The sequence below is a fragment of the Centroberyx affinis genome, unplaced genomic scaffold, assembly GCF_046629955.1.
Source record: "Centroberyx affinis isolate AG114_WGS23_722 - 3 ecotype Tasmania unplaced genomic scaffold, CSIRO-AGI_Caff_v1 ptg001373l_1, whole genome shotgun sequence".
In the NCBI taxonomy this organism is placed as follows: Eukaryota; Metazoa; Chordata; class Actinopteri; order Beryciformes; family Berycidae; genus Centroberyx; species Centroberyx affinis.
In genome coordinates this window covers 197,837-214,763 of record NW_027279859.1, presented here as the reverse complement: position 1 = coordinate 214,763, position 16,927 = coordinate 197,837, and the positions used below count along the sequence as shown (strand labels likewise).

The following is a 16,927-nucleotide window of genomic DNA, read 5'->3' as shown; positions in this document are numbered from 1 at the left end:
CAAAGCTCATCTTCTCTTCCTCGTAAGTTGTCTGTGCCCCCAAGTGGTAAAATACAATAACTGCAACTGTTTTAAAATGGAAACTTGTGAAGCCACTGTGCTTCAGCAGGAAAGACTGAATATGACTGATGTCCAGTATAACTACTTCTTATAGCTAAGAGAAAGTGAGAAAAAATGAGAAAGGTAATCAAAGTATGATGGTATTATGTATGGTATGAATCCTGCTTTCAGTGACTCAAACTCCTTCACTTAACTCAAGCACGCTTGAGTAGATACTGAGTGGTGAGCTGAGAGGAGATTTCTCTCTCAAAGGAGTGGGCATTGCTCTTCTCTCATGATTCACTTGTGCTCTAACACATAAGATCAGTCAACAGAATGCATAAGGTGACATAAAGTATCACTGGAAGCAAAACAATAACCCTGGCTTCTTAAGTGTATGAATAGAAATAGAATGTATATACAAGAAAAGATCAACCTAAAATGTCAATTTTAGCATGTTACAAGATGGCTGAGTGATAACTGAGTGGGCTGATATTGTTACAGCATCATTTGTGGCCTCGTATCACTGTTGAACAATAAGATTTTTGTGAGGAATTTTTTAGCAATAATGCTGATGCTCCCTAGTGCTCCAATGACAGACACTTCATTCTTTTAACCAACGGGGATGCCTTTTGCCCTCGACTTCTGCCCAACCCCAAGCCTTTAATTAAGACTGGCTTAGGCCCGATTGATCCTGACACACCAGGAAGTTTCCTGAAAATCAGCCTGCCAAAACCCCCCAAAGCAGCCCACGACCCCCCACCCCCACCCCCACACAACACACATATACACACACATAAAAAAGGACTATAAGCTGAAAGTTCTCTCCATAAGATCTCTCATGATTGAAGTATGCCTACACATTCTCCAGTAACTCTTAACCATCTTAACCACTACATCCATAAAAATCCTTTCTCTTTCCTCCTGTCCCTCTTTTCCTCCTTGTCTTCCCCATTTCTTTCCTTTCTACATATATACACACATAGAAACATGTGTGCCCTCATATTAAGCCAAAACATAACTTAAGTAAATGTGAGAGATAAATGATTCATTAGTATATATAAGTCACTAGTATCTAGGTTTCATCCTCACATATTTAATATTTTAAACTGTTTTTTTTTTTTTTATCAATGCTACACTATTTGTGATCATGGTTTTATTAAATCAAATAGTTTTGGGGGGAAAAAACACAGCAAAACCTCTCCACAACAACAGACCCTCCCCACTGCAGCGTCATTAAATCAACAACACATTTCCTTTAGCAAAAGCTGTGATGCAAAAAGGAAGCTGGGATTGTCACAGCTCTGTGTGCTGTGGGTGCTGTGCACCACATGGAGGGAATACTTGTGCTGGATTTCACCGCAACACAGCCACCGATGAGTCAGCAAGCCCCATGAAAGTGCAAGAGCTCTATAAACACCAACCTCCTTCCATGGTTTCCCACTATTCCATAGTTAAACATAAGTTAAACATAAAGGGGAATTGTTTAAAATCCTAAATAATTTAAATCTATCTAATTAAATGACAATCAGGCAATATAAAATCTTACAGTAAGGTGGATAAGATGTACCGCTGCACCAAATGTAGGCCTAAGGATATAATAGGGAGGAAATGCAGACTTCTGAACAAGGCTAACTGCAGCACCTGCTCTCTTTCCTCAAACATTTGAGTTTAGTAAATTGCCAAAATGCCAAGAGGATGCAGATTTCAGCTGAACTGCCCTGAGACTTCACAGTGTGAAAGAGCCTCCACAGCATCCTGAAGGGCTTGGACATATTCGAGAGGAGGAGTTAAGTGTTGCGGTTGAGAGGAGAGAAGTTTAGAGTTAAAGACTCTGACCTTCTGCTGGAGGACAAATCCAACCAACCAGCCAAGCTGTTACCTTCATCCTGCAATGTTTAAGATACAGATTTTTGACAATCAAACAAACTAGGTTCAAATACAACAGTTGAGTCCAACCCTGATATTGAGGGATCTTTTCTGGGGCTGTCTGTGAACTTATTACTGAGCAGTCCTTGGATAGCTTAACTGACATTGGTATAAGCTATTTCCCAGCATTAGTTTTAATGTAAACCAATATTAATTTTAATTTATGTCGTGCCCAAAGTTGCCAACACCCTTGTTTTCCACACACTGGTCTAATGGTGAATAAAGGGTGCTGGCTATATTGCAGGGTAACTAATGTGGGTGGATTCTACAGTAGATGAAACATTCAGAAACACAAACATAGACCCAACTACGATGTGGAAAGTGAGAGGGAAAGAGCAGGACCCTACCTTGGCCTATTTCTCCATTAAGGGTGTGGTGCAGGGTGGGCAGCAACCCATGCCCCTTCCTTCCCCTACAGGGCGGATCATGGAAACTCAAAGTCACGTTTTCAACTTGTTTGACACCAACACATTTCAGGATTAGACTACGCTACTGCAGATACTGTAGCTGTTGCACATGAGTAACAGACAGATTTTTCCACAAGTAGTCAACATCTGACAATCGTCTCTTAGAGCATTTAAAGAGAAACCCTGACCTGTCCTCTGTTCTGTGCCACTATGTAGAAAGTCACAATCTTAGAGAGGCTAGGCATCAACATTAGTCTTGATGGTCATTCCTGAGTGCCGACAACAATGCTCCATCAAGGTCAAAGGTCAGAGGTACAGTAAAATTAGGCCTGGATCCCAGATAGCATTAGCAGGCCTCAGGTACAGGAAGTCATTAAGAATATTCCATTTGGAGTTACTAAAGGGCTTCCTGAACAGAGTGTGGACTGGGCGTTGGCATATTGTTGCTGGAAATGTCTGCTGATTGACACGGGGCATGCAGGTTGAGATGCTGCAGACTGTTTTGACTGGAATGTAGCCTAATAGCCTCGTGCTTTTGTAATGTTTTCAAATTTCTTTTTTGATAAATCCACACAATAACATGGTCAATTCATCAAAGAGGTACTTGTAAGTCTTTTATAGCCAGGAAAGGGATAGATGCTGCATCATATGGTAAAGACGGCACATGTCAAGAGCTTTTTGAGTAGTAATATGGACGTTTAAGTAACGCCAGCTTGAAGGTTAGAAAAGTAAAGAGAGCTGGCCGAGTTTCCCCTCCAGTTCAGCAGCTCTTGCCCCTGGCTTTGTCTCTCTCTAGTGCCTGTAGTAAAGCTGGACTTCAAAAGAGCCTTATCACTGTCACGTTCTCTCTGAAGAGAACGCGGTAATGGAGAACGGATGCACAGGCTTATGCTAGGTTAGGCCAACACAAGGAGAGAGTGGAGAAATGCTTTGAATTTGGCCTTGTAAAGGGAAGAACTCCTGTACAGGCCTCCTGACCTTCCCACTCCACTTCCTTCCCCAGAAGTAAAGGACTGCTGTGTCAGGTTTTATAAATTAGACTAGCCTACAGTATTTATGCCACTGACATACTGTAGCATAACACTGGTTTGTCACTGACCAACCTATGTGCTACACGTACACCTAGAGTATTTAATAATGTATTTGGGTTTCCAAAAGGTCTGCTTCAGTTACATATTTAGGTTTTTAAAAGGTGGGCATTTTTAAACACTAAAACACTTGATTTCTAAACTACATATATGGCAGTTTGTGTTACCTTTGAGGTTTTAAGCTGTGTGGAATGGTGGAAAGTGGAACTTTAACATAATAAAGGAATTTACTTACATATAAAAAGTCATTTGGTACAACCATGCCTGGTAAGGAATAAACTGTTAAATATAGGTAACTGATCTAAACGTCTAACTGAACCAAAGTTTGGACATTTGAACATCAAAAATTGACTTCACATCAAGTTACATCACTGACCCACCTTCAAAACAAGGCAGTAACAAGAACTACAGTCTTTTGGGGAAAGCACTAGCAGCCCAGGATTTCTTCCACCACTATACAGGAGCAAGTGTGGGCTGTGCATACATGCTGTGCACACCGCAAAATACCATTAAAGAAAATATTTTGAAAATTAAGTATTCATATATTTGATGCTTTTTCACCACATCACCTTCCTACATCTCTCCTCCCTCCATCCATGCAATGGCTAACTCAGTGGAACACGAGGTCCCTCCTTCGACTCCGGCTGCATCCTGTATTTTCCAATTATCACCTTTTAAAGGCCAGCTGGGTGCATTCCAAACCATCGGGGGGCAATTCCATTTGCATTGCTCTGAGACAAAGTCATGCCCAAGTACTTTCATGCTAAAGTTCATTACAGATAGACTAAAAGGACGCTAGCTGCAGCTAGTAAGTTGCTACTATAGGCCACCTTCGGTCACAGTATATTGGGAGAAGTCTAACAAGTCCAACTTAAAAAAAAAAAGTAATTTGTTCCCTCTCATACAAGCTTAGAGGGAGAAACAAGGGTGAACTTGATAACCTGATACCTGAACCTGAACTGAAGTAAGTTGGTGGACAACAAACCCCGGCTTCAAGGTAACAAGTTTGCCTGTAAAACCTAGACAGCAGCTGGCCGAAACTTTCTCATTTCAGACTGATCAATGTAGCTCTCCTGTGAGAGCGCTGCTCTGTTTATAATTTCAGCTCATTACGCTGATTTTATTCTTCTTCTTCATTAACTTGATTTTTAATCAGCTCGAAGAATATTTTACATCTATTTTATTTAGGTCAATTTCTTATGCCCATTGAAATTCCCAGCAATCAAAGGGCTCTTCCCTCTATTGAAATGGTCGTTTTTTTGTGTTTTTTTTTTTTTTTTTACTGTTCCATTTGCTTTGCACATTAATGAACACAGCTCTGCCTGCCTTTAGGCTCTCTTCTCCCTGCTCATCTGTTCACTAGTGTAAACCTGTGTTTGATTTCTCCTCTCCTCTCCCTCTCGGACTGCATATAGCAGCATTTAGCTGTGAATTAATTTTCATGTTTGGATATACCCTGCTGAGGTGTGATGCTGCTGGTGCATAATCAAAATCTGCAACACTACATATGGGTAGATAGGCCTTGTGGGTATTTTCACAGCGCAGCTCTGTAGCTGGGCGGGGGAAACTAAAGGCAGAGGGAAGAGTCAACGGGAGCAAAAAGACGAGGACATGGCAACTCTTGGGCAGTGTAATGACACATCAAACGGCAGAGCCGCCAGACACAGCAGAAGTCAACGATGGGACAATGGGACATGATGGGTAGGGTTTTAACACAAAAGAATATATCTAAATTTATTTGGCCTGTGGTAGAATACTGAGTAGAAGACAACTTGTGTAATGCGGTGTGCAACTGTGAGTGTGTTTGTGTGCCTGCATGAGTGTGTACATGCTTAATGCGCGTGTCCCTGGCCATGGGACAAGACACGCACCCACAGCCACAGCTCTAACACCAGCAGCCCTTAACATGGTGTGTCTAATGCTCCTATTTAGTGTTTGGGGTGCAGCGGCGCGTGGCCGCAGGTTTTTGGGAGGGGAGCGTGGATAGCACCTAGCCCGACAGCTGTGGCCCCAAACGGGAGACAAAAGCCTGAGGAAGTAGCGCATCACTGAAGATGGGACTAAAAGGCATGGCAATTTGCTTGTGCTCTAGCCTATACTGCCCTCTGATTCAGTGCGCAGGCCACTTTTCATGGTGAATATGGCCCGAGAGGCTGGAAACGCAGCCAAATTAAGAAAAGCCAGGGACTGGAATATTTTGTAGAGATAGGAAACTGAAGACTATTCTCGTAGCCTAAGCCTAAACTAGGCCTACATCTTAAAACAAACTCAATATCAAGGACTAGGCGTCATGTGGTACATTTAGATCAAAAGCAGAAACACAAACTACTAATTCATAACAGAATTTATTCCAAACAAATTTAATACAAACAGAAAGAACACAGGCCACCTTTTGTGCATCAGTCTTTTCATTGGAGTTTATTTGTAATCCTTTGATAGGGGGGAGTCTCTTTGTCAATCGGGGTACATCAAAGATAAGCCAACTTACCATGCTGCTTGTGTTTGTGTGTCTATGCATGCGTGTCTGTACTCTGGTCTTTAATAACACAGTGAGGCAACATGTTTTTAGTCCATTGATTTAATAAGCTTGGGTATCAGGCTGTTTGCTACACAAATGAACCAGCAAGGGTAGTAGGTGACACATCTCTAATAATGAGACTGCCTTCAGTTTAAAAACCTGCTTTGTATTTGAGCCCTTTAGGTAACCTTTCTAAAAACAAGCAGCCAACCTTTCATTCAGAATATTACATGACAATTTTTAATAAACAGAAATTTGCAGCTGAATATCGCCTGCCTTTCTGTACAAATGACACATTTTCATAAACACAAACTCCGACCTTGCACACATTGTGTTATGTTACATTAGACACATGTTACACACATACACACACGCTAGGTGAATCTGGGGGATAAAATACAGCAATTACAACTGCTAGACTAATATTTGGAGAATAGCTATGAACAAGCTAGAATCAATTTAGTTCTACAAGCATTTAGCACCTGGGGCCTATTTTCATAAACACAAATCCATTATTGCCATGCGCAGAGGTGCTTTCATTCATTTTATGGGTTGATAGAAAAGAGATAATAATTAGTTGTTTGCTATCATATCAGCTATTAGGTAATAATTAGACCTAGATGAGAAGTTCAACTCTTTTAAAAGGTTTGTTTGATCTGAACATGGTGTTCCCAGATGGATGTCTGTGTATCCTGCATTAATTGCTATTCAAAATTAAAGACCCAGCAAGCCTTTACAGAACAGGATCTAAAGCTTCAATATGCAGTTCTCTTGAATGCAACTCAGCAGTAAATAGTGTTCAGTAAATAGAGTATATTGCATGACCTCAGGAAGGTACAATGACAAAGACAGACACATCTGGATCTGCAATCTAGCATAGCATGGCCTTCCTATTATCCTCGTGATGGGGAATTGCAAGGAGTGTTGCACAACTTTTCTTTTATGTTTTCATGACCGTACTGGATCTGACTTTTGTTGTGAATAGACGTTCAGTGTGTGTGCTTTACTTGGAGCCCAGTGAGACAGATGAAACATCAGTAAATGTGAACTCCAGAGCAAGAGGTACTCACAAAAGGGTGGTGCAGCCATTCCTGGCATCCATATCAATGACAAGCCTTGTTATGAAATGGAAAGCTAAATATTTAGAATTGCAACTTAACAGCAAAATAGGAAAACTATCCATCCATCACATAAAGGAACTTCCTTTATTATGCCTCTGTGTCCACACACACAGACGTCAGGGGATTGAAATGAATCAAAAATATCCACTGGTTTTAATTAGACCATCAAACGCTCCACTGCTGACATGTTTCCTGTGTGTGTTGGTCTGTGTGTGTGCGTGTGTGTGTGTGTGTGAGTGCAGTGGGTGGACGGGGGATGAGGGAGGGTTGAGCAGGTTTCTGACCTCCCATGGGTGCTGCTGAGTGAGTGCAAAGGTGTCAGTTCACTAGAACAACAATCTATGTGACACGGGGTATTTCACAACAGAGAATCACGGCCAAGCCTTATACCTACTTGATGAAACTTCTAGAATATTTCTAAGGGTTCACTTTTCAATTCCTCTTCTTTTCATAAAACCAAAAACAAAATGTCAGAGGCAATTTATCAGTGTCAATATGAAAGCACCAACATTGATTCTGCCTTGTGAAATCCCACCCTGATCCTCTGGGCACACGACTAAACAGCAAAAACACAGTGCACTGCTGAGTGATCAAAGGAATATTCAGTAAGATAGACAGCCTGCTATACACTGTTTTCCACAGCTGCATAATTATAATTGCTATAATAGTCGTTATTATATTATACAGGCGGTACAACACCACCTAACACTGTGAAAATCTCTTACGGTATAAGCCTAGTCTACACTCAACATCTGCTGCCAATGTATTATTGCTGTACCAGTAGTTTCAGAGAGTCCGGCTTGATGAAAAAGAGCAGGCCCTCCTCAGTGAGAGTGGCTGTGTCCTTAGAGGGCATTAGTACAGGCATTATCTTGTTGTGCCAGACAGTTCACTAGTAAACACCCTGGCAAAGGGCCTCGTAGTAAACTCTGATGGAACTGTACAGTAGAGCCGGAGTGTTTTAGCCGTCCTGGCACGGAGATATGGGTCACGCCAGGCTGTCCTCTGCCTCACCCCAGCACCAGAGCCCAAACCCTGATGAGATTAGCCAGTCAGCCAGGCGCTCGGCGGTGATAAAAACACAAACACCACCGATTACGTGGACATTAAAGTCGGAGTGACACTTCAGCTCGGTTCCCCTCGTGCAGGGTCACGAGCGGGTTAGTGTGATGAGTGTGCTTCTGTTCCCAACGTATATGGCACTACTACCTCTATCTTTAGACCCACCTTCGACCCTGTCAGATCCTTAACGGGCACTTCATTATCCCGTGATTACAGCTGACGTCATCGGAGCCCCATGCGTTGACTTTCAATGCACGCAGAACGAGGCACTGGACACAGCCGCCTTACTAGAATCAATGAAACGATGACTTTTACGGGAGGAAACTTGTCTGCCTGTCCGACTTATTTGTTAATATGCCACAGAAATGTAGGATGAGGGCTTCAGCCAAAACATGTCGACTTTTCCCTTCAGTGAGTAGTTTTATGGGGTAAGCCAGTGGAGGCAGCGCCTTGGCCACTGTTACTCCGGGTTAAATCACTGCTAGAAATGGGATTAGGCAGTTTGGAATGCCAGGGTAATCACTCATTCAGCGGCAGCCAGGAGAAAAGGCCCTCTTAAGGAGAAGGGGAGGGTTTTATATAGCTGGGAGCTTTGATTACGGCTCCGTCTTTAAACCGCATCCGATGAGTAAAGACATGCACTGGTCCTCCCCCACATTTACTGGGCGAGTCGCCCTCCTGGGTTCCTGTAAATAAGTGACGTCACAGCGCCTAATGATGCCCAGACCAGACCCAGTTAGACCCTGGGAAAAAAAAAAAAAAAAGACTACCAGCCTCATCACCACTGCGAGCAGGCTGTCAAACCATCATGTCAACAAAGAATCAGCCTCACACAATGCATATGAATTTTTCTGTGGCACTTTTGATGATGCAGTTGAAGTACTGTGGAGCAGTGAAAAGGATCAAGGGTATTCTCTCTTATTCTATAAAGCTTGTAAAGTTCACCCTCAGGGAATAGAAACATCCTCCTCATCTGTGGATCAACGGCTGCACTTTCTCTAATGAAGATGTTCAGATGGAGAGCGCGTGGAAAAAAGACACGTTCTCTGTGCTTTCTCCCGCTCTCCCCGACGCAGACTGGTAGTGACAGTTGTTTCCAGTTGCTAGGTATAAAGGGCCCATCATAAAGCCCGGCTAGAGGAAACAGGATAAGCGCTTGAGCCAAGGCAGTAAAAAGCTCTCTGGGAACTTGAAAGCCACACAAATGAAGTCTGCGTCTGCCATCTGGAAACAATAAACAAACAAAACCCAGCAGCCAAACAAACACCACAAAAGGGGGAGAGAGAGAGAGAGAGAGAGAGAGAGAGAGAGCAAGAGAGAGAGATGGAGACAGAGAAAGATTGAGAGTGTGAATGAATGATCTGGAGAGGAGGGTGTCAATGTTAAAAACACGCGTACGGCATGCATCATTAGCAGACACTGATGGGGAGACAGACAGAGACAGCCCCGTCCTTTGTGTAAAGCCTCCTTTGATGGTGGGGAGATGGTGCACTGGCTTTGCTGTTTGAATGTGTGTGTGGTACCACTGAAACCTGGTTCTAATGAAGTGTAGTGCTAACAGGAGGCCTGTCTGCAACCCGTGCCAGTGATGTGATGAGAAGCTATGAGCCAGTTCCAAATGAGGCAAAATACCATCAGAAACTACAGTCAGCTCTCTCTGCATACCCTGATACTATAACCTGGGAAGTGATTTTTCTCCGTTTTCAGGATTTCAGAAAAATCGGATTACAGATTTCCTGTTTTTATTAGAGGGTTTTGTGTGTTACTGATCATTTCTCTGTTTAACACACTGGATGCTCAAGAGTCATAGAGAGGCTTCAATTTACAGAAGCTGCAAAAACGGACATAGAGAAGAAATTTTCCTCATTCCTTCCTCAGTGGTGTATTGGCCTAACAGGTCTATGCTCATGGCCATTCATGTTTTACAGTGGAACCATATACCTACATGTATGCACAAACAAATGTCAGGTGCATTCATACATACATACAGGTTCTCTCTCTCTCTCTTTCTGCCTCTCTCTCTGTCTCGCTCTCTCTGTCTCTCTCTCTCTCTCTCTCTCTCTCTCTCTCTCACACACACACAAGTCCTCAGGGTCCAATTCCCTCGTTTACATCCCCCTCGCCATGGGAAATCTAGCCCCATTATTATCACAACCCTTATTGCTTATGTATCTTTAATATTTCATTTGCATTGGGCCATTAAATTGGGTTGATGCATTGCCAACACCTAATGTACAATTCACAATCCTGTGTGTGACTGTAGTAATTATATAATTACATTCTATACTGAATGTTATCATTTTAATCATTCAGTTAATCTCAATAGCAATGCAATTAGAAAAGAAGGAACACATTTTGTTTAAACAGCAGTAGCTTTTAGGCTTTGTACTTCATTTTACTTTACTGTTCGAATACGCCTACTAAAAATATTGTTTTTTTCTATAATCAAGATGTCTCTGATGGGGAAAAAGTCCTTTCTGGGCAGCATAACCTTACCATGCAGAGAGCTTGTTGTTGATATTCCAGACAAAACTGTCTTGGATAGTCAATCAATGAGAGTTTGGGTCTATTTAATGAGAACAAGTCAGACGTGAGATGCAAGCTTCACTTAGTACTCGGAGAGACATCCCAAGCTGCTCTCGAAGCTCCCTCCACAGAGCTCGCCGTCAACACTGACACCGAGGGGTTGGACTGAGAACTGCAGCTACGTGGCCACAGCAGTTACCAACATACTATAATCTACCTGGAGATAGTCCTACCTATAGATGTCCATACGTTTACACAAACATATTCAGGCAGAGGGGCACACAGACACACACACACAAATACACACATAACCCTGCTGTGCATGGTTAACAAACACTCTGCTCTAAAAGCAGGCCTCTTTCTCATTAGGGTGGTGTGTATCAGACAGGAAATGCTGGGTAAATTACACTTCATCGCCCTGGAACTAGCCGACCATCACCATGGCAATGAGCCAACCCAGGTGCCGTGAGAAGAGCGGAGCACCATCCTGGCAGAGGATGCCAGAAAACAGGGGATAGGGGAAGTTTCCCCTAACGACTAAAAACTGATCTAAAGTTAATGTTGCGACGTACACCTATCGGTTTAGGGAAGTGTAAGCTGAACCCAAATCTGTGTCTGTTTAACAACCAAAGAGACCCCTTGTGGAGGGCTGACAGAGGGGCTGACTCCAAACCTGGAAGCAATATCCTGCCCACACACAACTCTGACTGCTACCCAATTAATGCTAAGTGGGCTATACTGTATCGGCCCAACGCTCTCTTTCAGGGGGCTAATAGGAATTGTTAATCATGCCTTCAGTGAATGCTCCAATACAGTTCAATAAATAGGAATAACATAGGCTACAACTTCTCATGACCACCATCAGGAAATTGGGTGGTCTCTCATAAGGAGGTCAGTGTGTAGTATTTACAATAAACTGATGGCTATAAGACCATTAGATATATTGTGCCTATATAACAATAATACACAAACAACTTTAGGAAATAGTAGCTAAGGCAGACCTATACAGACCTACTAGAGATGTTGGCATTTTTTTTGCCTACCACCACAGCAGGAACACACAGTGATTGCAGCAGTTTTGTAAAAGATACAATACTGTAGCCATTTGATTAACACGTATTTTCACCATCAAAGACAATTCTAACAAAAAATATCCGTAGTTATCAAACATTTGCTATGTAAAATTCTTTGACACTCTGGGCTACTCTTAAAAGGGGTCATTTTCGTATGCGAGATTTCATCACGCCACTTCTATTGGCTCACATCTGTAAAAAGCAAACACACAAGTCTCCCACTTGTGTTATCATTAAAAACACAGAATATTTCCCCAGCTCCTCATTCAATCTGACCACCACGCTCAATCTCTAAACCACATAAACCACCCGTTAGCCAAGTCCACCCCGAGTATCTAGAACAAAATTCTTTTGTTGCATTGTTCACACATTCCTCTCTGGCCGTGTTTGTACAGATGCGATCCCATGTGCGCTCTGGGGTCCTGAGGAGTCCTACTCCTAAGCCAAAGATGTGCTGTTGATCAAAGGCTTCGGTGCCAGAGTAGAGGCACTTGTTTTGGGCTGGTTGTTTTTGTCTGTGGGGACCCAGGGTAACACATCCATCTGTTAGCCGTATGGATCCACCATGGTCGGCGCTGGGACAAGTGTAGGCCTCTCCTCTCTGCCTCTCTGCCATCCCACCCTATTCCCTCAACCCCGTTTACTCAGCTGGTCCCCACGCCAGTCGCCAGAGCTTTGTTTTCACACAGCAACATGTGTTAACTTAATGCTCTGTAACAAATTTCAAAGGCAAGCTTAGCTGGGTCAACAACAGGTAATAGAGCGATTTATTGATGTACTGGCTCGAAAAAAGGAAAGTGGAAAAAAAAAGTCTCTGTAGGCGTGCACTGGTACATACACGCACGTGTGGGCACACACACAGTGATGCAGTGATGTAGATTTAGTTTATTTTAACCCCATCATGTTTTCTTGCCAATGCTATTAAATCTTTCTAGATAAAATAAATGATCTCCTGCTTGACTTAGGGGCTGAACGTCTAATATATTTTATAAGGGGAAAAAGAGGAAGATAGGCTTTTAAAAATGGTCCACTTATTTTTCAACAGCATCTATCAAAATCTCCAGCGCACTTGGGTGTCACCAGGCAATGGCCAAGCATGTGGCTAGTAAACAGATTAGATAAGCCATTAGACAGTTCAAGAAAGGCCTAGCAAGTGGGGTCTGGCTTTACTTGGCCAGCCTGCTCTGCCTCCCTGGCTAAAGCATTTGGTTACACAGTCACCAAGGTTGTTTTCTTGCTTGATTGGATTATGGCCACACACCTCTGGCCCGGCTTCCACCACCAATCAATGAGGAAATGAGGTGTCAACACATTGGTGTTTATTCAACACTCATTTATTTTTCTACCGGAAGCCAAAGCAACTCGACCATGCAGGACACCAGATGAGTGGTGGGATTTTCTTTGAGCATTTTGAATCATCTCTCCTGTATAATAGCATTACAAATAAGCTGCTGGTAGGTACAACAGCTAATGATGTTTACAATAAATAAATCTGTGATTTTAGGTACCTGCGGTTAAACATGTGGTGTGAAATATTTGTCAATTTTTTCTTAAAATGTGTTCATCTATTCCATACAAAATCCTCTAATCTTACAGGCCAAGGTTATTATGGCAAATGATAATTGCAATTATAGCAAACAGATATTGCACTAAATTTATGAGCAATATCTATATAGCTAAATAAAATGTGTCTTGTTTCCAATTTCTTTTGCAACTGATAAGATGAATCTTTTACATTTCAGGCTGCACATCCATACGACCAAGCTCAAAGTCCTAGTAATAGGCAGACACCAGGAAGTCTTTAGTGCTTAGAGTCAGCATGAAGTGCCATCAAAATAAAATTCTGCACAGTAGCTGCCGCATTTAAACAACTGGGGCAATCGAAAATTCACCTCCCAATTTATGCCAAATGCCACTTTACAAACAGTCTAGCATGATTGCCAAGTGTCTGCACTGCTTTATGCCTTTTCTGTTAATTGAAAACGTTATAGGGGTGCATTACACTTGGGGTTTTTATAAGCTGTGCTATAAAGCCCTGGCAGGCCCTGAGAGGGGAAACTGCCCATTAACTTATAAGGTCCAGGCCTTGGCTGTCTTAATTGACAACCTCTAGGCTACTTTCATCACTTGTCGACTTCATAGCGGCAGTCAATGTTTCCTCCAGGATGCTGTTGCATCTTTGACATGAGGGTGTTTGTGACAAAGAGCAGTCTGCCGCCAATGCCAGGGCTAGGGCTCTAGGCTGTCCATAAAACAAGCACACGCATTCCTCTCCTAGTTCCAGCCATGTGAGAGGGCTGCATTTAACCATGTAAGTACTGCCTCCCCAAAGCACCTAGGACCTCAGCAAAAATATAATATGAATCCTAATAGGAACATAGCCAGTTTATATGCCTAGGTTATACTTATGAGTCTACAAATTGCACAATATAAAAATGTTTACTTTGATTTGTCTGTGTATCTCAAATGCTAAAGGAAAAGACTTTAATTAAATAGGCTCACTCATCAAAAATGCCAATGTCAGATTATTAGTAAAATGGGGATTACTGAGACTGACCAAACGTTTTATCTTTAATCTGTTCAGGCTATCCCCATATTAAACCACAACCACACACAGACAAAGACAAAGACACACACACAGATACACACACACACAACAGACTGGCGTGACAGTCACTTCACACTCCAGATTAGCAAGATCATCAGAGTTGTGCCTCTGGAAATTCATGCGCCTTGAATTAGAGCCACATGTCATGATGCTGCTGACCAGTATGGACACGTTATTAGAATCTTACACTCACTACCTTCTTTGTAACTGACATTTAAACTGTTTGAAGTTTCTCATTATTTTTCCTGAGAGACTGAAGTGTGAATTTACAAAAGCAGAGGAGCACAGTATTTATGTATAGGAAAATTTGACTACTAACCATCTATCATTTGCTTCTCATGACTTAATCTTAATTACCATTAACACTACTTGCAAAAATGTGCACAAGATGCACCCTCCTTTATTTCTCAGTATTTATTAGAGTTTACACTGCTAATTACCCATTATTGTGTTTACATAACACACTGTATTACGCCTACTACTTTACCTGATTGAGGTCTTATTCAAGATAAACTGTTCATGCTGTAATGACAAATATCTTCATATACAGTATATATGAATAAATACAATATTCTCAACATTACTTTGAAAACGTAACTTATAGAAACGGCTGCAAGCAAAAGTAAATGGGATACGGTGTATGTTTCCCAGCTATCATACTCGGATTTCCATTAGTGAGCTCTCAGCTTATCCGGCTTATTGTAGACAGAATTTGGCACTTGTGCATATACACAAAAAAACAATACATGGCTATCCTAAATAATATCAGAAAATACATGTAAAATAAATGTAAAAATGCACAGTGGAATAAATGTGATGGTGGAATCACTGTATATTCACATTACCACAGGAACAGATCCACCTCCTCAACTATAACCACTGACTTTTGGGTCACATTTCAGATTTGAGTAGTAGGCCAGATAGATATTGTTACACCCATACAACTGGCCAATATTGCCTAAATTGTTGGACTGGATTAACCTTGGCTTTAGCTCACATTCACAGATGTAAGTGGTGCTAGTAACCTATATTGTCATAAATCCATTAAGTGTTGTGATATTAATTGATATAGAAACAAAGAAAGTAGCCTGGGGCAGCAGTAGTGTAAAGGTTAGACAGTTAGGAAGTGACTTGTGACTGGAAGGTTTCTAGTTTGAGTGCCTGGGCAGGCTGGAAGATTCTGAGTGAATGAGAAGTGCTCTCTGCTCCTTAAGACAACTACCGCTGATGTGTCCTTGAGCAAGTTACTTGAGTCTCTATGGATCCAGAGAAGCTGCTGGCCAGCAGTCTAAACCTACTGTATAGGCTGTATACTGTATAAAAACTGTATATAAACTGTACACCTGTGAAATGTGAAGCAGGGCTTTCCTGAAAAAAGATAACGCATGCTCAGCAAACCCTTCCTGGAGATATATATTCAAGTGTAAAGAAAATAATAACCAGAGAATATTGTCAATATTCTTATTACAATGAATTAGAGTGAATAACAAGCTAACACACACACACACACACACACACACACACACACACACACAATCTAGATACACTAATTGTTGCAGCCTATAAATACACTAACTGTTGCAGCCAGATAACAAAAGTACTCTCAACCAATTTGTATAGCTAAACAAATACAAGCAGCACACACAAGAGACTTCATCTATCAAAATCTATGCTAAAATGTACAAGGCTAGTTTAGGAAAACTGTTTTTGTCTGGTTAGGTACAACACAGGCTTAAACTACTCTGTGCCATGAGCCACACACACACAAGCAATGCAAACACGCCTATGCTCTCTCTTTCTAGCACACATTACAGAGATGAACCACTATTGACAAAATAACAGCAATGTTGCCCTGTATCTCCCTTACTGAACAACTGTCGTTTGGTTGACAGTTGCTACCGTGAAAACGAAGTGCGTTTAAAACATATATATCGAAATTAGCGCCGTTAAGTTTCACCACGTAATTTATTTTATGTACAGACAATACTAAGAGGAAGAAGAAAAGGAGAAACTTCGGACTTACTGTGGAGCAAGCCGTTTGACAACTCTGCTGATGTGCGCCGCCATGTTTCTTTGAGTGACGCTCACAAGGGGCAAGCAGCGATTGGCTGCGAAAGTGTTTCGGTTGTACCGCCCGAGCGTTGTGATTGGCCACAGCATAGACAGGGGCGGGCCCAGAGGAACTCGTAGCACATGGCATGGTAAACAGTGTATATTGTAGTAAGATGAAGAGCTGCTGTGTGGAGAAGGGATAAACCCTAGAAGATTAAAAACTTTTGCGGGAGGGAAGTAACCCCCACCATTATGTTAAAATGTAAGCACGCCTTTGAGTCACAAAATAATTCAAAACAAGCCATACAAATAAACAAAAAAGGGGAAGGGTAATGAGGCATGTTGGCATTCATCAAAACTGTAATTAAACAATGAACATCTAAAATCAGTCTCTTTTTATGTGGTTATACACAGGCTGCACGTGTGTTGGTTATAAGTCACCTCAGTAGATTCTAGATCAATGTGTTTATTACTACACAGATGGCCTTTGTCCACAGTGACTTT

General features: G+C 41.9%; 1 protein-coding gene across 1 annotated transcript in view; it reads right to left on the bottom strand.

Annotated features, from left to right (window-relative positions):
- Positions 1–16,444, bottom strand: part of clybl (citrate lyase beta like) — a 56,113-nt gene extending 39,669 nt beyond the window's left edge. Inside the window, exon 1 of the mRNA XM_071525981.1 lies at positions 16,395–16,444. Coding sequence (XP_071382082.1) covers positions 16,395–16,438 — 44 coding nt within the window. The 5' untranslated portion in view covers positions 16,439–16,444. The remainder of the gene's footprint in view (positions 1–16,394) is intronic.
- Between the last annotated feature and the right edge of the window lie 483 nt (positions 16,445–16,927).